General features: G+C 47.3%; 1 protein-coding gene across 2 annotated transcripts; it reads right to left on the bottom strand.

The window, feature by feature from the left end:
• Positions 1-142: 142 nt before the first annotated feature.
• Pcsk7 (proprotein convertase subtilisin/kexin type 7) lies at positions 143-25,486 on the bottom strand. Of its 2 annotated transcripts, none has more exons than XM_075966075.1 (17): positions 25,402-25,486; positions 23,827-23,948; positions 22,857-23,336; positions 22,208-22,342; positions 21,432-21,597; positions 19,602-19,692; positions 18,230-18,284; positions 17,641-17,779; positions 16,861-16,961; positions 14,296-14,463; positions 13,729-13,836; positions 13,228-13,330; positions 3,706-3,862; positions 2,908-3,002; positions 2,020-2,113; positions 1,638-1,755; positions 143-1,356 (listed from the first exon to the last, which is right to left on the bottom strand). In XM_075966075.1, the coding sequence occupies exons 3-17, from the start codon at positions 23,322-23,324 to the stop codon at positions 991-993; spliced, it is 2,364 nt and encodes a 787-aa protein (XP_075822190.1). In that variant the 5' UTR covers positions 23,325-23,336; positions 23,827-23,948; positions 25,402-25,486; the 3' UTR covers positions 143-990. The 2 variants fall into 2 exon arrangements, with proteins under 2 accessions (XP_075822190.1, XP_075822189.1); XM_075966074.1 differs by having other exon boundaries at positions 25,131-25,435.
• Between the last annotated feature and the right edge of the window lie 128 nt (positions 25,487-25,614).

Raw genomic sequence — 25,614 nt, forward strand, 5'->3', positions numbered from 1 at the left:
GGCTACTGTCTTCTGGATGACTTTTCAGGCCCCACAGACCCAGAAGTTCAGAGGAAGTGGGCTGTGGGGAACAGGAGTGATCTGCCACCTGCAACAGCTTTGGGGAGGCAGAAGGGAGGAAAGGTGGGAAGTAGTGGAACTGTTTGGATTTTTTTTTATACTTCTGGTTTTTATTTTGGAAAAGCTGTGCAGAAAAAAATTCAACAAAATGTTGCTGTGAAAAGTAAAAATCAAATCTTAAGCATTAAAAAATTCAGATTAACAATTAGCTCAGAAGAGGGGAAGGGGAAGGCCAAGAACGGAGGAAAAGTCAGGCAGACAGCTGGCCTCAGGAACGAAGGCCATTTCCCTGAGCACTTTGCAGAGGAAGACAGGGTGGTCACAGGCAGTGGCTCCCAAGCTGTCTTTGACAACACTAGTGTCAGCTCTCTGCAGTCCTACTGGACAACTTCCCCAACGAGGCAGCAGGGGTGCTGGGACTCACGTCTCCCAGGAGCTTCACTATTCCTTCAGCAGGAAGGGAGTGGTGCGAAGGAGACGAGGGCAGGCTTGAGGTTGGCTTCGGACCAGGTGCACAGCAAAGGGTAATGAAGGCAGCTTCTTTCAGGCATGTCCTGGCTCTTGCCAGCCTCTCCTCTGGGCCCTCTGTATAGTGACACTTCTGTTGAGTGTTCCTGTATAACTCACGAATCGGTGGAGATCCTGGTGGCCTAGGTCATTGACCAGCCTCAGAGGGGTGAGATCAAGGGCTGCCTGATGTGGGTGGCAAGGCTCATCAGCAAAGCTCAGCTAGAAGAGCCTATGATCACCAGTCCTCTACCACTGCTCTTGATGGCCCTCACCCTCCTGAGGGTACCAAGAATGCTTCAGAGGCCTTGGGTTCCAGATGTCACTACCTGGACCATTTTTCTCCTGAGCATCCATGACTGGAAGCCTCATCACCAATTTTAGAAAGAGTCTGTTGCACATGGAGGACTCTGGGCCCTGGGGTCAGCAGATCTGTCCATCCTTCCCCTGGAGCAGGTCTGGGGGCTGGTACTGAGGACAGTCCTGGACAATCTTACTGCTCTGGGACAGGTTCCAGTCCCCTTCACCGAGCAGCTCTGGGGCCAGGAAGCCAGAGGTGGCAGCGCAGCTCCCGTTCTCTGAATCCACTCCATCCTGGTCCTTGCTGTTGCATAGAGGCAATGATTCTAGTTCTGTCCCCACCTCCCTGGAGCTCTGGCTCTGTTGGGGCCAGGAGCAGTGTCCACTCCTGCAACCTTGGATGGAAGCCATGTTCCTCTGGCTCAAGTATACTTCTAGCATGTAATAAATGGTCCAGAAGACAGTGAAGCAGCCCACCAGCACCAGGGTCTAGGAAAAAGCCAAACATTGACAGTGTCAGCAACAGGCTCTAGCCCAGAAGCATGAGCCCGGGGAGTCTCTCACTTCTAGGGACCCTTCCCAACCCAACCACTGCTCAAGCCTTTCTCATATACAGGTACTGTCCTCAATGAGGGAGCTAACAGGCTAGGAGTAATGCTAGGGACCCACGTCCTCCAAATCCCTCATTCCCCAGTTCACCTGCATTATACCAAGGACCAAACCTCCCAGGATAGCCCTGACAGCTATAGCTGAAGTTTTGGTCTCTATACCTTGAGTGTGTTAGGGGTAATAATGTAACCATCCTCCTCAGGAATTTTCAGCCCCGGTGGGCAAGGCAGAGTGAAGTCATCATGCAGGTACTTTCCACTCATGGCACTTTCTAACAGACTGAAGGAAAGAAAAGACAAAGACATGCTATCAACATGGTACCTATACCATCTGCCCTCTATCTTGTAGTTGAAGAGGGAGGGAAGCCCCAGAGCAGGGAGTGCAGAAGTACCCTGGGTTCCTGGCCCATGACTCTTGTCATTCATTGGTCTAAGCTGAAGCACAGTTGGGGTTCAGAAGATTGGGCTCCCTCGGTGGCACCTCTTCCCCAGTCCTTAGGAGCCGTCTCCCTCTCTCTCCTCTGACGGATGCAGTCATACCTACCTCTGTCTGTCCTTGATGTCTACTGGACTCCACATAGAGCCATACAGGGTCAGCTGCCACTGCCGGAGGATGCCCACTTGGAGCGGCTCATCTCCTAGGGCAGTAAGTGGTAGTCATGAGCTGTGTACTGTTGGCCATGCAGAACAGCAGAACCTGGCCCACCCATCCACCCAAGGGGATTCAGACCACACAGTCTGCCACAGTTTGTGTCCCATAGACCCCCTCATAGGGCACCCTAGGGACAGAAGAGAAAGGTTGAAGGCATATGGAAAGCAGTGTTTTTTGCATTTGCCTTCTATAATCTGGGGTTTCATCTGGGATTTTCCTTCAAAGGAAAAAAGTCCTTCTATTAAATTAAAGGTTCAAAAGCTGCCAGTCAAGTGGATACCTAACCTGACTGGAACCAGCTGGGAAGGCTGGGTTCCATTTCCAGTCTCCATGCTGATACTGAAGATAGTCAGTTTTCTTGCTATTGTAACTCTCACTGCTACCATGATCCTATACAAGTCACTTCAAACCTAAGGACCTCAGTTTTTCTAAAAAGCAAAATGGTGAAAATTTGTCCTGCCCTTACCTGCCTATCAGGGCTGGCCGAAGGATGGTTATATGTGAAAGGGCTTGAAATGTGGTTTCAACAAGGAATATTTGTTGCTATCCTGAGGAAAAATGCATCAGTCACTTCTCCAAGGAATATAGAGGCAGTATAAATGAGCATTTAGGGACATACATGAGGCATTTAGGGACAATGCCTACTTTTAGGATAGGACATACTTCTTGGCATGTGCCATCTTCACCAACAGCAACCCTACCTATATTACCCATGGAACACTTCCTGTGGGGAGTGTGAAACTCAAGGGGGACATGGTAGTGTAAGACAGGAAGGCTCACCTACATCTCTGATGGCCAGTCTGTAGATGCCTCTTGCTCTTTCCCCCCAACAGCGCACAGTGGAAAAGGTCCAGTCATTGAAGCCATTAGGATCCCTGGGAAAGAGCAAAGCACAACACATGGATGGCTTAGCACAGACAGTTAACCTTACCCCAGAACAGAAACACATAAGGAACTATAAGCATTTGGGAGGGTGCCATGAGAAGCCCTTAAGTGCCACCCCGTTCTTGGGATCTTGGGGTATGAGGAACTTATTTCCTTGTGTGTAGTAAAGGACAACATGGAGAAAGTACAGGCCTGGAAATCCACAGATCTAAGTTTTTTTTAGACAAGTCTTGCTATAAAGCCCTAGCTGCTCTTGAACTCTTTCCTCTTCCACCTTTACAACTTGAGTGCTGGGTTATGGTCTATGCTGCTCCTTTTTCTGCCTTGCTAGCCCTCGAGGCTTGCATGCTGAACTAATGTTTACAAGTGAACCATACCTCTTTAGCTCTTCGCTTTTGAAACCAGGTCTTTCTAGACAGCCTAAGCTGGTGTCAAACTCATGATCCTCCTATCTTATCACCCTCCCAGTGCTACAACTACAGCCATACTACTACACTTAGCTTTCCAAAGGACTAGAGGAACCCATGCAGGAATATAATGCAAGTATGTTATAAACACTTGAATAAAGCATGGCCCATGGTATCCAGCTGCTAAGGACACCCGTGGTGCAGTGTCTTAGGATAGTGCTGGCATCCTCTTAAGAAAGTCCTTATTATAAAAAAAATTCAGGAGGCTATGGGCAGGTGTACATACGAGTCAAGGCTGCGGGGCGCGCCGATCAAAGACATCATGCCACTGGGACAAAACAGTTTCAGTTCTAAGCTGCCACGTCGTGGGTGAGTGATGGAGACTGTCACTGCCACATGTTCCAGGGTCTTCAGCCCCGACATCTCCAGGTCCATCCTGCTGACTGTAGGAAGTCAGGCTTGGCAGCTGGGAAACCAGCCCATAAGCACTTCCGCCCTCCTTTCATCCCACCATATACAAAGGCACGCATGCACTGAAGCCACATCTAAACATCTTTGGTACAATGTAGACTAGCAAATAGAATGCAGTGATGCAGTCAAGTTCCCATCTAGCTTCAGGTCTAGCTAGGGAGACAACACAGCCAAGATGATATAAGTACCCCATCATTCATCCATCTAAAACCCATCCATCACACACCTCCCACATTGCAGGTACAGCATGAGATGTAGGAAATACAAAGAGAAGTGCATAAAGTCCCTGCCTTTGTCTGCAAACAGAAAAATGATATGCATAATTGATATGGGGCATATTAGATGAGGTGAGGCACATAGCAATGAGACATGCTGAATAAGGAAATCAACTCGGACTAGCAGAGGACATTCTAGAAGGGGAAATGGCAAATCAGGCAATGGTGGTGCACGCCTTTAAGCCCAGCACTCGGGAGGCAGAGGCAGGTGAATCTCTGAGTTTAAGGCCATCCTGGTCTACAAGTGCTAGTTCCAGGATAGGCTCCAAAGCTATAGAAAAACTCTGCCTCAAAAAACAAAAATAAATAAATGAGAAAGAAACCCTGTCTCGAAAAACCAAAGAAAAAGAAGGGGAAGTGGCACTAAAGCGATAGGTAAACAAACAATTCTCAAGTATGGAAGACAATACAACATTAATTTACAAAGCTACTAGACTGGATACGCTTCAAATTAGTCATGCAGAATGAAAAAGCTAATCTTGCTGGGCAGTGGTGGCGCACACCTTTAATTCCAGCACTTGGGAGGCAGAGGCAGGCAGATCTCTGTGAGTTTTAGCCCAGCCTGGTCTACAGAGCAAGTTCCAGGACAGGCTCCAAAGCTACATAGAGAAACCCTGTCTCAAAAAACCGAAAAAAAGAAAAAGCTAATCTCAAAAGAATTTATACTGCATAATTACACTTCTGTAACTCTAAGTAGCACACCCGCAGAGATAGAGAACAGATGTTCTCAGGTGTCAGGGATGGGAAAGAGGTTCATGCGGCCATAAAGAGGTAACACAGAGGAGTTCCGTGACAGCACACTTCAGATCCTAACTGTGGCAGTGGTTACAAAAGTAAACACACGATCAATCGCAGAGCTATATACATACAGAGTCTGTCTCTCTCTGTCTCTCTCTCACACACACACACAGAGGCTGAATGCATGCAAAACTGGTAAGACCGGTCATGTTCTATGGATTGTTCCAATATCAGGGACTTGGCTTTGATATTATATTATAATTATATGACATTAACCTTGGGGAAAGGTATATGAGATTTACATGCTCATTATTTTGCAACTTTCTACAAATCTATGAGTATTGTAACTAAAAAACTGGGAGGCTCAACTGGTGACTAAGAGATTAGACTGCAGTGAGATATAATTCTTCCTAAAGTATCTTTTCCTAACATGCAAGACAAAGAGTGGCACCTTAATTTTACAGACAAGGAAGACAGAGAGTGAGAAGTATGGGGAAGCTGAGATGAGAAGGGATTTACATTTTCTTTTTGTTTGTTTGTTTTTTCAGACAGAATTTCTCTGTGTAGCCCTTGCTGTCCTGAAACTTGCTCTGTAGACCAGGCTAGCCTCGAACTTAGAGATCTGCCTGCCTCTGCCTCCTGAGTGCTGGGATTAAAGGTGTGCGCCACCACTCCTGGCTGAGTGTCATTTCTGGTTCACCACTAAGAAACTGATGTCTGTAGGAACCACCAAGGTCCTAACTTATTTTTCTCCATCCCAAGTCACCCAGCTACTACTAAAGCATGCCCCAAGCAGGTTAACTTCAGCATGGTTTAGTAACTGCCATTATGGGAGTGCTTATTACATAACAAATAAACATTAGTCAAAGGTATGTTAGAAAAGGGATGAACAAAGTAAAAATTAAAGGCGTCCATACTCCTGGAAAGCACTGGTTACTACCCACCTTGCCTCTGGGTACATAAATTCATCTGTCCTACCATGTCTGAAAGTGGCCCTTCCATTCCTGTTTCCTGGTTCTCTAATATCCTACAGCTTTTTATACCAACACTCTGTTTACATCTCTAGTTCCCTTTGCTTTCTTGTCCTTTTCATAAAACTTAGGCAAGAGTCAAAACAACAGCCCAGTTATTCACCTCCTGTGTCTTTCCTCCCACAACAAAAACGAACCGTGCATGAGCCCTTTTGCCATTCTTCACTTCCCTCTGCCTACTAGTCAAAAGCATGGGCTCAGAGGCTGGAGAGATGGCTCAGTGGTCCAGAGAGCTGGGTTCAATTCTCAGCACTTACAGAGCTGCTAACAACTATCTACAACTCCAATCCCAGGGGATTAAGTGCACTCTTCTGGCATCCAAGGGCACCAGGCACACATGAGGGCACAGATATACAAACAAGCAAAGCACTCATACAAATAAAAAAATTTTAAAAACTGACTAAACAAAGAACAACCAGTTGTAGCCACCTACTGGGTTCAAATCTCAGCTGTCACTTCCTAGCATTGAAAACTGAGTTATCTGCTTTATCTATATACTCAGGCTAGTAACAGGACCTGGCCCTAGGGTTATTAGTATAGTTCAAGTGAACAAAACAGCACCTAACAAATATCCTTCCTAATCCTCTGCATCTTTCTATCAGAAAGCACAGCATGTATTTTCCTTTTGAGGTACTTGGGTTTGGACCCGAGGCCTGTTGTATGCTAAGTGCTCCACCAAAGCTTTATTCTAAGCCCTTTTCTATTGTTCAAGATGGCACCCAATCTCATTAAGATGGCTGTGAGCCACCATGTGGTTGCTGGGAATTAAACTCAAGACTCTGGAAGAGCAGCCAGGGCTCTTAATCTCTGAGCCATCTCTCCAGCCTCTAATGCTTGACTTTCAGCATTTAAAAAAAAAAAAAAAGATTTAAAGATTTTAAAGAGTTAAACTATGCCAGGTATGGCATCACAAGCTTTTATTCCCAGGACTTGGGAGGCAGAGGCAGGTGGATGTCTGAGTCTGTAGCCAGTCTGGTCTATAGAACAAGTTCCAGGACAGTCAAGGCTATACACAGAAACCCTGTCTTAAAAAAAGAAAAATAAGCCGGGCGGTGGTGGCGCACGCCTTTAATCCCAGCACTCGGGAGGCAGAGGCAGGTGGATCTCTGTGAGTTAGAGGCCAGCCTGGTCTACAAGAGCTAGTGCCAGGACAGGCTCCAAAGCTACAGAGAAACCCTGTCTCGAAAAACTAAAAAAAAAAAAAAAAAAAAAAAAAAAAAGAAAAAAAGAAAAATAAGTTTATTATATGTATGAGTATTTGCCTATAGGGATGTGCACCATATATATGCTTGGTGCCCATGAAGGCCAAAAGGGGGCACCAGAGCCCTTATCTTGAAGTTACAGACTGTTATGAGCTGCCACATGGGTTCTGGGAACCAAATCTGAGTTTTTTCCAGGGCAGCCAGCGCCCTTGAAACTACTGAGCTATTTCTCCAACCCCTATTTTATTAATTTTAAATTATGTACATATGTTTGTATGTTGGTATATGAATTTAAGTGCCCATGAGTTACAGGAAGCTGTTAAGATGCCTAACATGGGTTCTGGGAATCAAACTCAGGCCCTCTGCAAAAGCAGTACCTGCTCTTAACCACAGAGCCATCTCTTCAGCTACTACAGCTGTTAAGTTGCCCAGGGAGGTTGGCTTTGAATGTGCTATGTAACCCACAGGCAATAACTTGTATTCTTGACTCAGCCTTCTGGGATTATATCACCAAGGTCAGCTGCACACAGTTTTAAATGTCCTTTGGTTTTAGAGTATTTGTCACAACAAAGAACAATTCCTTATACATTTTGACAATGAATGAATATTTTTTTTTAAATATTTATTTATTTATTATGTATACAATATTCTTTCTGTATGCCTGAAGGCCAGAAGAGGGCGCCAGACCTCTTTACAGATGGTTGTGAGCCACCATGTGGTTGCTGGGAATTGAACTCAGGACCTTTGGAAGAGCAGGCAATGCTCTTAACCACTGAGCCATCTCTCCAGCCCCATGAATAAATATTTTTAAATTAGCTTTTTTTTTTTAAATTTTTTGAGACAGGGTTTCTCTATAGCTTTGGAGCCTGTCCTGTAACTAGCTCTTATAGACCAGGCTGGCCTCAAACTCACGGAGATCCGCCTGCCTCTGCCTCCCGAGTGCTGAGATTAAAGGCGTGTACCACCACTGCCCAGCAATATTTTAAATTATCAACATATGGCCAATAGACCTGTTTCCTGAATGACTTCCATTTCTTTCACTTCCTGAGATTCCCCAGGCAGGGATCATCATTTCACCAGTAAGGATTTCTGTACGTATGTGTAAAATGAGGCCTGGGCAATATTCCAGTTTTTCCTTAACACCCTTACTCCAGACATTGGGGGCCACCCATTTCAAAGACCCTGCAGACTTCAAGATAAAGGTGAAAGCTGGGTGGTGGTAGTGCACACCTTTAAACCTAGCATATGGGAGGCAGAGGCAGGCACATGTCTGAGTTCAAAGCCAGCCTGGTCTACAAAGTGAGTTCCAGGACAGTCAGGGCTACTCAAAGAACACTGCCCCAAAAATAAATAAATAAATAAATAAATAAAGAAAGAAAGAAAGAAAGAAAGTAAGTATAGGGGCTAAACCATGGCACATGCAGCACCACCTGACACTCTAGTTCTAGGTCTTCTTTTTTCTTAAAGGCCGTGTTCCAGCCATCCTGACCTATATGCAGCTCCCTGAAGACACCCTTGACCACATTGCTCCTGCTGCTTTGGTGTCTCTATTCTCACCCTTTCTTCTGGCTAGCATATTGGCAAAACTCATGTCAGTGAGCAGTTTCCTTGAGCCTTCCTGTCTTCCCTAGTAGCAGATGGGGTGTCTCTGCTGAGCTCTCAAAGCCCCTACATTGAGTCTATCAAATGACATGGTACTATTTCTATGCCTGCAGGAGGGAGTAGACTTGTCTTATCGCTGAATCTCTAGAACATAGATAGTGCCAGGTACAAAGCAGATCCCAGGGATTTGAGAGAATCAGTCATGAGACTCCACTGAAGAAAAAAAAATAACTGCGAGGGAAAAGCAGGAGAAGACCTTGGGAGCAGTGATGTATAGAGGGACTAAAAACTCTAGAACTACTAGGCCAGGACCTAGGACGTGGTAACAGCACTGATAAAAGCAGGAGAGTCTTGGGCAATAGGCTAGGCTTTAAGAGGTGACAGTGGAGTTAAGATGGTACATGTTAATGCAATAGAGGTAGAAAGGTAGCAGCACACTGTGACTTGGGAATCTACAGATGAGCATATTCACTGCACAGGTGGAGGACAGCCCCGAAGTGGTGGGTGGCTATGGAGTATCACAGAGCAGAACTTCAAATGGAGTTCAATACAAAATGGGTATACACAGTGATATGCTACATTCAGGTTTTTGCTCCCATCTTATCCCCACCCTGATCTTTACATCTGACTTTTTCTTTTTTTTGAGACAGGGTCTCACAATTGTACCTCTAGCTGTCCAAGAACTCACTTTGTAGACCAGCCTGGCCTTGAATTCATAAAGATCCATCTGCCTCTGCTTCCTGAGTGCTGGGATTAAAGGCGTGTGCCACCACCGCCTGGCTTTGTTTTTTGAAGCGAGGTCTCTCTATGTAGTCCTGGCTGTCTTGAAACTTCCTACATAGATTAAGCTGAACTCTTTGCTTCCTAAATGCCGGGGTTAAAGGCATATAGTGTACACACACACACACACACACACACACACACACACACACACACAGTACGCCTATCCGACTTTTAATTCTGTGGATAGGGACCTGGGACCTGGGTGGTAGAGCATGTGAGTAAACTGTTATTTCTAGCAGAATTAAATAAGTTAATGCCTAAAATTGACAACTACTTTGAACACTAGCTGGTTTTATTTTTTTGTTTGTTTTTGGTTAGCTTGACACAAGAAAGAGTCATCTGGGAAGAGGGAACCCCAATTAAGAAAATGTCTCCAGGGAGCTGGAGAGATGGCTCAGCGGTTAAGAGCATTGACTGCTCTTCCAAAGGTCCTGAGTTCAATTCCCAGCAACCACATGGTGGCTCACAACCATCTGTAATGAGGTCTGGTGCCCTCTTCTGGCCTTCAGTCATACATGCAAGAAGAATATTGTATACATAATAAATAAATATTTAAAAATTAAAAAAAATACATTCCTTTAAAAAAAGAAAGAAAGAAAATGTCTCCACCAGATTGGCCTATGGAATATTTTCTTGATTGATGATTGATGTGGGTAGGTCCAGCCCATGCAGGAGGGTAATTACACCCTTGGACAGGTAGTCATGAATTATACAAGAAACCAGGCTGAGCAACCCATGCAGAACAAGCCCTAAGCAGTATTCTTCTGTGGCCTCAGCTTCAGTTTCTTCCAGATTTCTGCCCTGACTTCCCTTCACAAACCATTGTGTAATCTACAAGCTGACATAAACCCTTTCTTTCCCATACTGCTTTTCATCACAGTGTTTTTTTGTTTTGTTTTGTCTTGTCTGTTTTTGTTTTGAGACAGGGTTTCTCTATGTATCTTTAGAGCCTGTCCTGGAACTCGCTCTGTAGACCAGGCTGGCCTCAAACTCAGAGAGACCTGCCAGCCTTGGCCTCTCAAGTGCTAGGATTAGAGGAGTGTGACCCCACTACCTGGCTTTGATCAGTGTTTTAACAGCACTAGAAACTCTAAGAAAATGGTCATCCTCTATTATCATATATTAATATTATTGTCTTCGGCAAGTTTTTTATTTTTCTTTTTTTCCATTTTAACCGTTCATCCTCTATCCAGAAATTACCAAAGTCTGTTTGTTTCCATAATTTAGTAGGAGCTATGACATCTCTATCCTTTCTACTTATTTCATGAGGGATCAGAATATGATTTAAATGGAGAAATCATGTGTAGGAAGGAGCTGAAGTCAAACAACACAACAGCTCTGATGAGAGAGGAAACAGTGGTGGTGGTGGGGTACGACAAGAAGTTGTGTAATATGCCATGCGGTGGTGGCGCATGCCTTTAATCCCAGCATCCGGGAGGCAGAGGTAGGTGAATCTTTGTGAGTTCGAGTCCAGCCTGGTCTACAGAATGAGTTCCCGGGCAATCAGGGCTGTTACACAGAGAAACCCTGTCTTGGGGAGGGGAGGAGTTCAGTTCCTTGGTCACACTAGCTACATTTGAAATGTCCAACTGACTCAATAGCTGCACAAATCTGGACATCTCCATTATGGCTAAAAGTCCTTATTAACAATGCTCTGAACCCTTTAGGGTTGTTTCACCTCTTCTGCTACTGTCTGGATGCTCAGCTCCCTCTGCCTGGCTCCATTCCCCTTTTTTATCTGGGATTGCAGGGTCTCTCTTTGCAGCCCTGGCTTGCCTGGAACTCACTATATAAACCAAGCTGAACTTGCAGTGATTCTCCTGTCCTCTGACACACGAGTGCTAGGATTACAGACAGGTATTATCATGCTCAGCTTCCCTCTGCCTCTCAAAAAGTTTGCTTCCAGCCCCAGACCTAGAATCAGCCTGATCTTGCTTGAAGACTATGGCTTGGCTCTAGGGAATAGGGTCTGTGCTATCTGTGGCTAAAAGGGCTATAAGGGGCTGTTATATCTGTGGCTGTCAGGGATGAGGTGTCTGGACCATCCCGGATGGTAGGGGATGGGTGTCTAGATTGCTGGTGGCTGACTTGCTCAGTTCAGTACCATGTGAATTGCACTTTTTCAACCACCAGTCAGTCTTCAGGCTTACACCTGCTCTGTTTTGTTCTATCGAGGGTTGAATGTATTCAGGGCAAGAAGTCTCTTCCTGGCTTTTGGAGTGGGCAGGTGGGTCTGCTTACCACCCTAGTAAAAGACTCCACTAGTCAGACTCCGGGATCTTTACCTCCCTCTTTTGCATCCCGCTGTCTTCACTTCCCTACACCCCACTCTTTCTATCAGAACACCTTTCTACGTTCTAGTGACCAACAAGCAATTGCCAGATGCCTTCTAACCTATTGAAGATGTCAGACTTAAGCGGCAACATTCCCTGGATAACGAGAAGCAGAGGATGACACAGCTGGAGAGGTCTCTGACCCTCCAAGTCTACTTGGTCATCTGATACAAGTGCAGGAAACAGCCCTGGATGGAGTAAAGGTTAAAAGGCTCACGATCCCACAGACAGTGTGTGAGGGCCAGGGGCTTCCCAGAACTACATTCCTGGGTATGTTTTCTGCCCTTCCCAAGACAGCATGCCTTTTACTGAAAAATGTGTTCCCTAGGCCCTAGGTCTCCCTCCACGCACAGGGAAACTGGCAGGAATGGGATAGGGAGAAAGGCACTCGATCTTTCTCACTGAAGCCTCCATGGAAGGAAGCTGCTCTATCCTCCCACCCAAGGTCCCTCCTCCTTTGGTCATTCCTTCTATTAGACACCATGTCTCTGTTTTGAGCACTTTCAAGGGGCACAGGAAAAATAAGGACAGAGTTTTGACATAAGTGAGGCACAACATACCTCAATATTCACAAAAAGTAGCAAATGACTCTGCTTGTCAAAATTTCTCAAGGGAAAAAAATTGGTCCATGAGGCTAAGGGTAGGAACAACCGGGCAATGTGAACATAGAAAGGCTGGCGTATAGCTTAATGACAGAGTATGTGTTTCATAAGCACCATGCAGGCAGAGGATCACTGAGCAAACATCTTCATCTAGCTTCCTGTTTTTCTTGGAAGGGTTTCCACCTCTGTGTTCAACATACAATCACACCCCCTGGCTTATAAGATGCCCTTTACTCCTTCATACGGACCTTATAAAGGAAAGTCATGGGGTAAGAGGAGAGGATAGTAGGCAACCCTAGCCCAGGGGGCCTATACTTATGCCTGTCTCACCCCTAAGAGACTGCATCTGGTTTTCTCTGGAGGAACTTGAGAACCAAAGTCTCACATTCCTCTCCTTTGTGCTCAGGCCACCAGGCTGGATAGGGCTGTATGGCAAGATCTTAGCATGAAAGTCAAAGGCACTTCTTTCAACTCCTGCTGAGGCTCCCAGAGCCCCACTCCCATTCTACCCACTGCCTTCCTAGAGCATTGCTCACAGCTCCTTTCTATTAGGAACTCAGGAGAAAGGTCTTGTTAAGCAGCCAGGGGGCCAGCCAACTCAGAAGCAGCAACATGCCCTAAAATGGTCAAAGAAAACTCCACAGGTTTGGCTGCAGCTCAGCTCCTGAAGGAAGGGGGAGAACTGGGCAGGGAGGATAAGCTTAGCATAGCTTCCCCATCACCCGCTTCAAGCCTTGGACCTAAGATTAACCCCTTGTGCTGAAGGCTTACCATTCCATAGCACCTCCAGGGAATGGGGGAACCGAGGGACAGCCTTATTTTCTTTTAGCACGGGGCTGACATAGGAGGCTAAGTAAGGGACAGATGTCCAGATCTATTCAAGGAAAGAGACAGCAATTAACAAACAAAGCTTACTGTAATATTGTAATTCCATTCTTACACCCACCCTCCGTAAGATCTTTAAGGTCTATCTAACTCTCTAGCTTTTCTGTCACCCCAAATGCTCCTGAGAACACCAAGTTAAGGAATCAGAGAAAATGGCATCCTAGAATGGAAGGGGAGAACCAGAAAGAACTACTGATACCCTGACTATATTCAAGCACTACTTCAGCAGCTTGGGAATTTCTGTTTTTCACTGATAAGATGGTTATCAGCCAGGATGAGGGCTATAGTGGTTAAGTGCCTGTAAAATGCCAGGCAATGTTTAGGCATCAGGTAGCCTTCCCTTAGTCTCTCTCTGCAGGGTGCCCTGCTGGCCCACGCCTTGTTCACCTTGGCTGCATTGACAAGTCTCCAGGCATTGAGGAGGCCGAAACCATGCTGATGGCTGTGGCTGAAGCCAGCCTCATTGGTGAGCCAGTCTGCATGATGATCTTCATACTGAAAGAACAGAGGTACTGGTGAATCTCTAACATTGCGGGACTCCCTTCTCTCTATCTGCCTGCCAACAGATTCAGTCCAGACTTTCACACTGAGGTGACTGGGGATGAATAGATTTCCTCAAAAAAAAAAAAAAAAAAAAAAAAAAGAAAGAAAGAAAAAAGCTGAAATAAAAGATCAAAGCCCCACGATCTCACTACCTGAGTGGCCTGTTTCCTGAAAAGGAGCCGAGAGGACCAGCTCCCAAGTGAGAGTGCCCTGCCAGAGCTCATCTTAGGGATGGGTGGGCTCTGCTCTGTGATATTGATGGTCCTTGCACCCACGCTGTACATTTCTCACCTAGAAAGTGTTTCATATACCCCACCCAACATTTGAGATGTTCTGACCCTGGAGTCTTCTGACAGTCAAACCCTGGAATCGGGTGGGCTGGGCACTTCCTAGCTAGTTGCCGGCTCTAACCTGGGTGGCTGTGAAGACAATGATGTGCTGGATGTCTCGCCATGTGAGGCAGGGCCGCACCTGCAGCATGAGGGCTATCATGCCAGCTGCCAGAGGAGCTGCAGCAGAGGTCCCTGTGTGGCCTTCTGTGCAGCCAGTGCCCTTCTGAAGGTCCCAGTCAGTGGTCACCTGCAAAGTGGAACAAGATAAGGAGTGGGGAGGGGTTAGACACTAGAGAAGGGGAATAGGACAGTCCTCCAAACAGGTGGCCATGCCCTTTCAAGAGCTGTAACTTTCCTTATGCACAGAGGGCCAGGCATAGGAGACCCTTAGTCCTCTGGCCTTTGGGATCTCGAGATGGCAGAAACTGAAGAGTGACTTTAGAGGCACAAATGTAGGAAGAGGAGATAGGCATGTGAGATATGGGTACAGGAGTTTCCTGATTTTTACTTCTCTAATTCTTTATCATTTCATTCCCAAATTCTCTACCCAACTATCCATAACCCAGCTAGCCAAAGAAGTGGTCAGAGCTGCTACTGGGTCCTAGCTGGAACTGGGACAGTAACTGGTGAGAGCATGTTCCCCAAGAAGATTATTGCAGCCTTGCTTGAAGTTTGCTACAGTTTCAGTATCACCATGCCTTATCTGCCATGCACTATTAGCCAACTGGCCAATAGGCCAACCTCAGGACAAGCTGCTCTCCTGCTCTGGTTGGTGTCTTGGTTGGGTTTCTGTGAGCCCCTCTTTCCTACTCATGTTTCTCAGACGAGACATGGAAGTCGGGAAAGACAGTATCTATTTGGTATCAAGTTCTTTTCATGCCCCACCATGAAAGCGCATCAAACATTTAGTTGAGCAAGCCCTGCTAAACCTGCTCCCTCACATAAAGCCAGTATAGGCTAGAACTTTTTTCTTTCAAACTTTTCTTCTGGGTCAGACACCAGGATGCCAACTCCTGCAAGAGCTGCCTTTGCATTCCCAGCCCCCTTCCCAGCTGTTACAACAGCTGCCAAAAGATGTAATTTTCACCCAGACACTGTGCACTCTCAAAGGAAGGGAAAGACAAGCCAAGTTGTAGTCTTAACGAGAAAGGAAGTCTGGTTGATGCCAGGGAGCAGATTGATTTTTTCCTGTTAAGGAAACAGCCCCACAGTGATAGTCTAGAGTACAGATGTGAAGTCTGTGAACTTGCCCATAATGGCAAGAACATCACACAGCACTAGGAAAAGCTAGGGAAGCTCCCTGGGCAAGAAGCCAGATGTGGGAAGCCTATTCCCCTGGCCCTTACCCTCCATCCAGTTGCCTGGTCACAAAAACATGAGGTTGCCAAAGCAAGGGCATTCCAAAGATGGGAACTTGGCTGAATAAAGTCACTCTTCAAATCCAGACAAATTATAGTTCAGATGGAAGGTGGGGGTGAGGGTGAGGGTGAGAAACTGCATTGAGTTGGGAGGGCAAAGCCAGGCCATGCTGAGCAACAGTGATTCTGCTACAGAGCCTTCTTAGGTCCCTTGCAGGGGGCAGGAGAGGGCAGGTCCCAGAGCTCTACGAGGTGGTAAAGAGCAGAATAAGTTCCTGTTCTTCCTAACACAGGCTAGTAGAACCCCAGGCTGCCCATAAGCATCTTGCTTTTCACTTTTGTCTGCTCCCTTCTCTGGTCTCCCTGGGGTGGGGGGTCATCTGGCACAAAGCCTTGGAACATTGTGTTGACCAGAAGTCATTTACTGGCACAACAAACTTTTCATTCTGGAAAATAAACTTGACTCTGTGTGAAGATGAAGCTGCTTAATTCCCAGTGGCCCCAGAGACCTCCCAACTGGCCACTGGCAAAAGCTTACAACCACCTGGCTCCTACCCAGCTCTGGCCTGGAGTCTTCTGTTCTCACTTGACACTGTTAGTGGCAACAGAGACATACAGGGTGCTCTAGGACTGTGGTTAGGAGGCCTGATTTATATAGGCTGGGCTGGAGCCCAGCAGAGCTCCCAGAGTCCTTCAATGGTTGTGTGGGCTACAGAAGTGTATTCTCAGGCTCTGGCTTTAATCAGAGCTCTAGGGAAGGATGGGGTCACACTGATACAAGCTAGCTCCAATTTCCTATGCTGCGCATCCCTGAGATAAGCACTGCCTTTATTCCTGAGGAACAAGGTAGTTAGGATTTATAAAGGGACTGAACATGAACTGCGCCATGACCTCAGTCCACAAAAAGTAGTAAAAGTCCAAATTCTACCACATGGATCCTATTACCAAGTTAAAAAGTTTAATGCAGGAGGACCAGGAATTCAAGGTCATTCTCAGATACATAGTGAATTCAAGGCGAGCCTAGGTTATATGAGACCCTATCTCAAGAACAGGTTAGAGGGGGAAAAAAAGAAATGTTTTACCAGGTATATTGCATCACACCTGTACTCTCAACATGTGGGAGGCCACATCAGGAAAATGGCTTGTAAATTCAAGGCCAATCTGAACTATAATAGGAGTCCCAAGCCAGCCTCGGGTACAGGATGAGCCCTTGTCTTCAAGCACCCCACCACCACCGCATAGATCCCAGAGAGAAACCTTGTAAGAAGGGTCCCCAAAGCACTCACAATGCTCCGAAGCATCTTGTCTCCACCACTGAAGGTAACTGCCAGCATGGAGGCACACTCCTCTGCATAGAAAGGCATCCGTCCCTCCTCATCCACAGCACCTGGCACGAAAAAGTGAGATAGGCGCTCACTTAAGGAGTGGCTCCTATGGCTGGCACCATATGGTCTGCCCTGAGTTGAAAGAAGGACCAGTCCTCATCTGCATGTGGGCAGGCAGCCTCAACTGGCAGAGGGAATTCTTGCACCACACCACTCTTCCCACCAGCTTCAGGCAAAATCAGTGGCCTTCTGCCTCTGTACTTGGTCATTTGTTTTCAATATTTACTAAGATCTACTGTAAGTCACATTAAAGACATGTGGAAAAGGCCACATCATGGAAGGGGTAGGAAGGAAGTAGTATGCAGTGGTGGAGAGCGGCGGGGACTCTCTCGTGATCTAGGTACAAAGTCAAATAAGGAAATAATAATAAAAATGGAACGACAAACTCTATGATTGGGAGTGTAAGCCAAGTGTCCTTAATTCAGGTTAAAGGGTAGCCAGAGGCAGCTTCAAGCCAGTGGCCATGGAAAGAGACCAGAGAGGAGATCAAACCCATCCTAACAGTAGTGGAAACAGGTGGGTGATTTCTGGGGAATGGCTGAACATGTCTCACAGAAGTTCTGAGAGTCTGCAGGAGCTACGTTAGTCCTATCTGACCTCCAAGAAATGACCATGGTTATACGTTTAGATAAACAGTGAAGTGACCCACTGACCCCATTCCCACAGTCTCTAGATCACTACCTATTGTGACAGTGTAGATGGAGTTGGCATAGCCATCATAGTTGCAGTTGTCATTGTGCTGGCCCCCATTACCGCTCGCAACCACAAAGATACTCCCAAAGCCCTGGCGACCAGCCATCACTCCATGTTGTAAGGCGGCCTGAAGAACAAAAATGTCAGGCCATTAGTCAAGGAGCTAATAAAAAGACCTGTACCTATTGGACCAGGTCTCTTCTCCTCCCACTTCTAGAAAAGGAAAATGGAAAGGGCATTGGGCAAGGGGAAGGGGATTTAGACAGAGACACAAGGTGGGAGAAAGCTAAGAGTTAAAGAGTATTTGACAAATATATTCTTATCAGATGACAGAGTGGGGCGAGGAGCAGAAACCCAGAATGAGATTCAAGAGAAACAAGCTGAAAGCCATTCCATCCCTTCCACTGGTCCATCCTGAGGAAGGCACTCTTTCTTGAAAGGATGGCTGGCACAGCTATGCTAAATGGTGCAATCTGGGCACTATGAGGGTGAGGTGGGAGGAGGGTATGACTGGTGTTTCTTCTAGAACTGAATGAAGAGGATATCAAGTTTCCCAGTCTCTGTGCACCTCCGTTACCTTTCCGAGCTGGTGAGGACCATCCACTGTCTTCCCATCATCATCTGGGCCCCAGCTGTTGAAATATGCAAAGGGAAGGGTGGAACCAAGTTGGAGCTACCCAGTTAGGGTCTCTCTGTTTTACCAGACCACTCTTCTGCCTGCAGCTTTTACTCTTCTCCTAAGGAACCCCATGATTAAAAGACACATGGTGTCAAGGGTCCATTTTCTTCCAAAGTGAAAAATGGAAGTAAAAAGTTCTTCTTTTACTTAGAAATCTCCCCAATTTAGGATGACTTTATCCTGTCTTCTTTTTCTCAGGTCCCAGGAAGCAGAAGATACATAGTGGAATAGGAGCAGGGTCATTCCTGTGATCTACACATCTACTACTAGGTTGTAGTAGATGATGATTAGAGTTGTTCAAATTACATATGCTTTTAAATCTTTTTTTAATCAAATTTTATGTGAGTGTATGTACAATGTATGTATAAGTACAACATCTGCAGACTGCCTGAGGAGGCCAGGTATGAGAGACCCTCAAACTGGAGTGACAGAGGGTTGTGAACCACCATGTGGGTGCTGGGAACCTAAACCAGGTCCTCTGCAAGAGCATTAAGTGTTCTTAGTCACCAACCAGTCTCTCCAGCTTGGTTGTCGAGACAAGGTCTGACTATACAGCCCTAGCTGTCCTAGAACTCATGTAGACCAGGCTGGTTCAAATTCATAGATCCACCTGCCTCTGCTCCTGAGTGCTGGATGTGTTAAAGGTATGTGTTACCATGCCTGGCAAGTTCTTGGTTCCTGAGTATGGCCTATGAGATGTCTCAGCAGTAAAGGTGCTTACTTACTATATAAGTCTACTGACTTGAGTTTGATCCCTGGAGCCATATAAAAGTAGGAGAAAACTGTCTACACAAAGTAGTCCTCTGTCTGACCATGGCATGGGCATGTAACCCTTTCCCACTAATAATAAATAAAACTTAATAATTTAAGAAAGGTATTAGTTATGGGGAAGAATAGGCTCCATCAGTAAGAATGGGGGCTCCCACCCTAAGTTCCTCTTATCCAGCCACTTGATCCACAGTCTAAAGTTTCATATGCAATTTTGAAGGAGGCACTGAGGTTCAGCCCACTTTCTTCTAAGAGCCTTGTGAGTTTAGACAATGTAGGCATGTTGGGGCATTCTGTGTGGCAACTTGATTACTAGAGTGACGAGTGTTTAACACTGAGGACCGAGGCTGGGGATCTAGATAAATGAGGAAAACAGCCTTATTAGCTGAGTCCAAGCACGGACCCCCTGCTACACCACAGGTAGCCTGCTTTGCTAAGCTTCTGTTGAAGATCTGTCCCACACACTCCAGGCTCTCACCCTCTCACCTGCAGCTTTCCTTACCTGCAGCTGTAGATGTCATTGATCTGATAGTGCTTGTTGAATGCCACAGCCTCCATACTGTCTGTGAGTGGTCCATCCAGCACTCGGATACCTGGGCATTGAAGAGACACCAGCTCCTCACTAAGAAACTAGAAATAGTACATATTCTCCAAGTGGGCTGCCAGGTGGTAGGGAGGTCTATGTGGAAGACTTACTTTCCCCTATATGTTTTTTATACTTTTGTGTGTGCATGTTTCATGGCTAAACATGTGTGGGGGTATGAATGTATTAGTGTGCATATGTATATATGTGTGTTTGGAGGCAAAATGTCTATCTCAGGTATCATTCTTCAAAACCCTCGTTGTTTTTGACACAGGGTCTCTTATTGAGACCCAGGGCTTGCCAATTAAGTTAGGCTGGCTGGCCAGTGAACCTAGGGATTCATCTGTCTCTGTCTTCCAGCACTGGAATCAAAAAAGTACCCACTCATTTTCAGCTTTTTACATGGGTGCCTGGGATTGAACTCGGGTCCTCATGCTTGCATGACAACACTTCACAGAGCTACATACCAACCCCCTCTTCTGTAGTATGGATCATTACACAATACATACATATTACTAGTTCAAAAATGTTTTGTTTTTTTAAAGACAGGGTCTTAGAAAGCATGTTTACCTTAAACTTAATACATAGCAGCGGATGAACCTGACCCTCCTGCCTCTACTTGCCAAGTTCTGGGATTTTGGCTAGACAAGTATATACCACCATGCCTAGCTTTCAAAGGTGTCTTTTTTTTTTTTTTTTTGTGGATTTTTAGAGACAGGGTTTCTCCGTAGCTTTTTTGGTTCCTGTCCTGGAACTAGCTCTTGTAGACCAGGCTGGCCTCGAACTCACAGAGATCCGCCTGTCTCTGCCTCCGAGTGCTGGGATTAAAGGCGTGCGCCACCACCGCCCGGCTAAAGGTGTCTTTTCTTATCATGCTTGAACTCAGATCTAATGATCCTGGGAGGTGGGAAGCACTATATTTCCCCTTAGCTCGGCATTTCACATGAAACACCTAGGTTGTGCTGGACACAATAAAGGAATTAAGTGAATAGCACTCATTACCTTTGCTATCCCCATCTAAAATGGAGTTGGCCACATTGTGGTGACAAGGTAAGGACAAGTGGAAATTTCAGAAGGGGCTTGAACCCTGAGGGTTTCTGGCCTCTTCCGTAGTCTCATTTGCAGAGTGCTGAGGCCCCCTGCTGGAGAGCATGAGGGTTACAGCCAGCCAGTTGAGGTTGTAGGTTCCCAGGTTTTCATCAGGATTCAGGGGGTAGTGCTCATACTTTCCTCCTTGATTTATAAGACAGAGAGAGGAAAGAACCATAGAACTATCTCCAGCTGGAGACTAGGCTCTCTTGAGAGAATGGAGAGGAGGAGACTGGAAAGTGGGACTCGGAGAGCAGCCCCCATAAATGTGGAGTAGTGGAAGGCAAATTGATGAGAAATACTTCACAAAAACAAGAAACACTAGCAGAGCATAGTCAGGTCGAAGGAGTTGTTACAGTGATATGGGCCATAATCAGAAACAGGAAGGAGACTTGAGCAGGTGCAGCTTGGGACCTCCAGCCCACAACAGGGGCATTTCCACGTTTACCTGTTTTATACTGTAGAATAAATACCGTTGCTAAAAAGCCCATTTGAAATACCACGGCCCTGAAGTCAATGAATTCATTAACTCATTCTTACTCCTTACTGTAGGCTACAGACGTTGAGGATGGGAAAAAGAAATTTTCAGAATGGGGAAGAGGATAGAAAATGACCACTGTGTCCCAGGAGCTTTCCAAGGATAGGGGAAGCATGAGTTACCTGCTATTCGGCTCCCATAGGCCACACCCACTGCACAGAAGCTGTTGTTGGGCACAGCTGCAATTTCTCCTGCACACCGGGTCCCATGGTGGTTACCATTCTCCGCATCAGGGTGAGGCATAGGATCTGGGTCATTGGAGTTGAGGTCATAGCTACCCTCTGGGCTCTGAAACATTGAGGGGCCAACAAGTGGTCACTTACTGGTTAGAATGGGTCAGTTTCTAAATGTCAGAGAGAACAGGAACTAGGAGTTTCCACCTCTAAGTCAGAGTTAGCAAGTCCATCACCTTGAGCAAACAAGAGTTACGAGATAGGAGCCAAGGACACTGGGGAACAACTGAGAAGGGCCAAGGCTTTTAGCAAAGTGCCCCTCTTGCCTGTATAGGACTCTGTTCACTGCTTGGGGGAAACCCGTGGTAAAAGAGATCTCAGATTCTCTAAAAGACACACCTTAGTCAGTTTTCAGAACCTCTGAGGAGAAAGCAGTAGCCTATAAGGCCACTCCCTGCTCCCCAGGGAAGAAGCAGTAACAACAGGAAGCAGGAAGTAGTGCCTGGAATTGCTCTTGCTATAGACTAAAAGTCACCTTGTGGGCCTTAACTGCCAGTCTGGAAAGCTGACTGAGAAAGGAGAGTGAAAAAACACTATCCACCCTCCACCCCTCCCAGCCAGGATGTTTGGCTTGGCACAGCATTTTCTAGGAAAGGGAACAAAAGGGAGGTAACACCAAAGAGAAGGAGTAATGTGGCAGCAGGGGGTCATTCCAGGCCACTCACATAGTTGGGCGCAATGTCCTGGACGGTGTGCTCCACTCCATCGTCCACCACCACCACTGTCACCCCTCGCCCAGTTACATTTCGCTCCCACACACCTGTCACATTGATGTCTCTGCCTGGGCTCCGTCGATTATTCTGTAGGAGAGACAGAAATCCAGGGACACATAGCTTGGCCCAGAGGGACAAGTTAAAGCTACCCCTTCCCTTGGAAGAGCCAAACAAAGACTACAAGACCAATAAGTTAGTGGTGAACAGAGTGCACTAACAGAATGGCACATAAGAGTCCTGCCCCTCCATTCCTTGGTATCCAAGATAGTTTGACATCACTTGTTGGTAACTTGGGGTGAAAAGAGCTAAATGGTAATTATTACACAATAAGGTTAGCAGTTACCATGTGTAAGGCAGTTTTCTGAGTGCTTCATATACACGCTGCTACACGCTCCATTTTACAGGGGTGCACAGAGGGTGAAGCAGCTCCGCCAAAGGGACAGAAAGCAGAAGGGTGAACAGGAGCCCGGGTAGACAACTCCGCTGCTCTTCACGGCAGACAGCAAAGGTATGGGCTGAGAGCAAACTCTATTCTCAGTCCACAGACATGCCCCTCAGTCAAGTACACTAGAGGAGACCCTGTCTATCTGATTGTACTTACCAGGTGCCACTGCTGAGGATACTTGGGATCATTGAAGTGGATGCTGCGCTTAGCCCGCTTCAGCAGCCTCTGCTCTGAATGCCAGCGCACAGCTTCATGCCTGGCTAACACAGCCTCTGCCTGCTGCCGCATGGCCTCCACCTCCATGGCTTGCCTGTGCCCAGCTGGCTGGACAAAGAGGTAGTGCCCCTGGAGCTCTCCAATGCGCCCAGCATTCACCAGCCCTGCTGCCTGGGCCACAGCATCTGCCTGTTGCATCAGACTCTCTTCCTTCCTCTCTTCTTCAAGGCTGTCCAGATGTACAGCCCAGCTTAGCCCCCCTGCACCCAAGGTGTCAAGCCCACCTGCTTCTGACAGGCCCATGACCCAGGGAACCATAAAGAAGAGCCCAGCTAATTCCAGCCAGAGGCAGATGGGCAGGCCCAGGGGGGCATCCAAGTGTGGGACTTTCTGTCTCCCTTTCGGCATCAGAACAGCAGGCTGTAGACAAAGGGACAGGACATCAGCAAAGAAAGAGGCAGCAACTGCAGGGATCACAGGGTAGCTATGGTCTGTCAGTTACCAACTACATTTGTCACTATTCAAAATGTTAGCCCCAAGCTGGAGTATGAGCCAGGGCTAACCCCAGGGGATGACCTTCTGCGGCACAGGACCATCCCTGCTGCCCCAATAGCCTTGCATCATCCAAGTGCTCATGGGTTTCAGGCAGCTCACTCACGGTATTCAAAGTACACATCACTCCCATGACTGACAGCATCAGGACCCCACCTCCCTCTTTTATGACAGACTCTTATCATGTAGCTCTGGTTGTCCTGGAACTCAGTATGTAGACCAGGATGGACTCAAATCCCTCTGCCTGGGATTACAGGTAAGTGCCACCACACCCAGCTCCATCTCCCTCTTATTTAGAGACAACATAAATCTTTTCCCAAGCTGACTTCTGACTCCCACAGCAGGGCTCCATTCCTACCTGGGCTCTCTGTGAAGTTTAGGTCTTGGTCTGGGTAACCATGTCACGTTCATTTTGTGAAACTGGAGGAAAGACGTCACCTTTACTGTGAGCAGTGCTGACTGGGAACACAAGCTGCAGACCTGTGGGCCCCAAGAATGGAGGGAAAGTGTCCCACTACAGCCAGCAAGGCAGGAGCTGTAGTGAAGGCCAGGACAGAGCAGTGGGCAATGTTAACCTTCATTTCAGGGATGTAAAATTAGTCATAGACTGGAAGAGGTCCCTCACAACACGGCCCCATCAACACGAAAACCAGGTACCCCACTTCCTGACCTATCGTGTCATTCTCTTCTCATTTGCTTCTCTAAAAGCTCAGCAGGACTTAAAGGCTAGCACCCCATTACCAGGCAACTAGCAATACAGTCCACAGCAACTCAGGCAGGGAAATCAGGCAGAAAACAGAGAATAAAACCAGCAGGCGTACATGCATGTGGGTAACCGCAAGAGTGGGACTGACTGGCAGGAAGGACTAAGAGCTGTCCCTGTCTCAGCAAGTCGGCTTTTCACTGAGGGCACCCAGAGAACTCCCAAATCAGAACCAGCAAGCAGCTGTGGCTATTGTGGGGGAAAGAGACAAGGCTCATATGGGCTCCTGAGCTCCTTCAGAAGCCACTACTGCTTACTGAGCCCTCCCTGGAGCACTCTTAGTACCCCCACACACACTAGAACACTCTAGAAAACGTACTCTGTCTTACCAAAGACTCCTTGGAAAGGGAGAGAAGTTATGCCACTAAGCACTCCGCTCCCAAAAGTTCCCATTAATGTAACTCATCCCTTTCCCTTGATTTCTCTGTTTCCACTTTTTTACTTTCTTTATATAAACAGTTGAGAACTCACGGTCCTCTTGCTTCTACCTCTCTACTGCTGTGATTACATGTGAGGACCACCATGCCCTTGCTTTCCAGGGCAATTCCCTCTTACATCCCTCCCGCCCCTCCGACTGTCCCAGGATAGCTAGGTGTCTTCCCCGGTCTTCACAGAGGTAAATCCAGAGTCTGCTTAGAGAGCAGCCACTCATCCTGGCAAGCTTCTACAGTCTCTGAAGGTTCCACCCCAGATTTCTGCAAGAGAACCCGAGCTTTTCCTGTTGCCCAGGGGGATAGCAGCCCTTATCCTCGGGCTTCCGGGTTCCGAGAGCAGACCCCCCACCCCCCATTCCTCAACTACTATAGACCCATCAAAACAGCATTTAGTTATCAAGGAAGAAGGACATCTCCCCGGTTCAAGATTCTGCTCTTTAACCACTGCCCTTCAAGCCCCTTCACCTTGCTCAAAGGAACCAGGGTAAGTAGAGAACGTGGGTTCCACTGGCGGCCCCTCCCAGCGGCCTCGGTTGCTCTGTGCAATGCGCCCCTCTCTCATCAGGACCTATGCTACCCGGAACCTCAGACCCGGAGGCCCCGTCCCGTTGGGGAAGAGCACGGCAGGTCCCAAGGTGCCCTCGATGCAGCTCCTCCTCCGCATGTGCCGACCCGTCCAGTCCAGGGCCACCCGGATTTCCGAGGTCCAGCCCGCTACACCTACTCTCCAACTCACCCCCAGCAGCCTCCTCCTCCTCCGCCGCCTCCCTGCGGAAACTCGCGGCTTCCCGGGAGCCGGAGGAGCCACTGACAGCAACATCACTTCCGCCTGGCGCCGCAGCCAATCAGCGGCTGGGCCTGCGACCTCTCGCCCCGCCGAGAGCAGAGTACCGGGCGCTCGGCCGACGCCCGCCGACCGCTTCCGCCGCAGGCCCGTGCGGGCTGTGCG

The sequence above is a fragment of the Microtus pennsylvanicus genome, chromosome 3 (genome assembly GCF_037038515.1).
Source record: "Microtus pennsylvanicus isolate mMicPen1 chromosome 3, mMicPen1.hap1, whole genome shotgun sequence".
NCBI classification, from domain to species: Eukaryota; Metazoa; Chordata; class Mammalia; order Rodentia; family Cricetidae; genus Microtus; species Microtus pennsylvanicus.

Bases quoted from the DNA above. Each gene is read 5' to 3' on its own strand.
- Pcsk7 (XM_075966075.1), bottom strand. From the start codon at position 23,324: ATGCCGAAAGGGAGACAGAAAGTCCCACACTTGGATGCCCCCCTGGGC. The intron at 13,331-13,728 runs GTGAACAAGGCG...TTCCTTGAATAG, and splicing joins GACTTGTCAATGCAGCCAAG to ATCTGGACATCTGTCCCTTA. The intron at 1,357-1,637 runs GTATAGAGACCA...GCTTTTTCCTAG, and splicing joins TTACCCCTAACACACTCAAG to ACCCTGGTGCTGGTGGGCTG.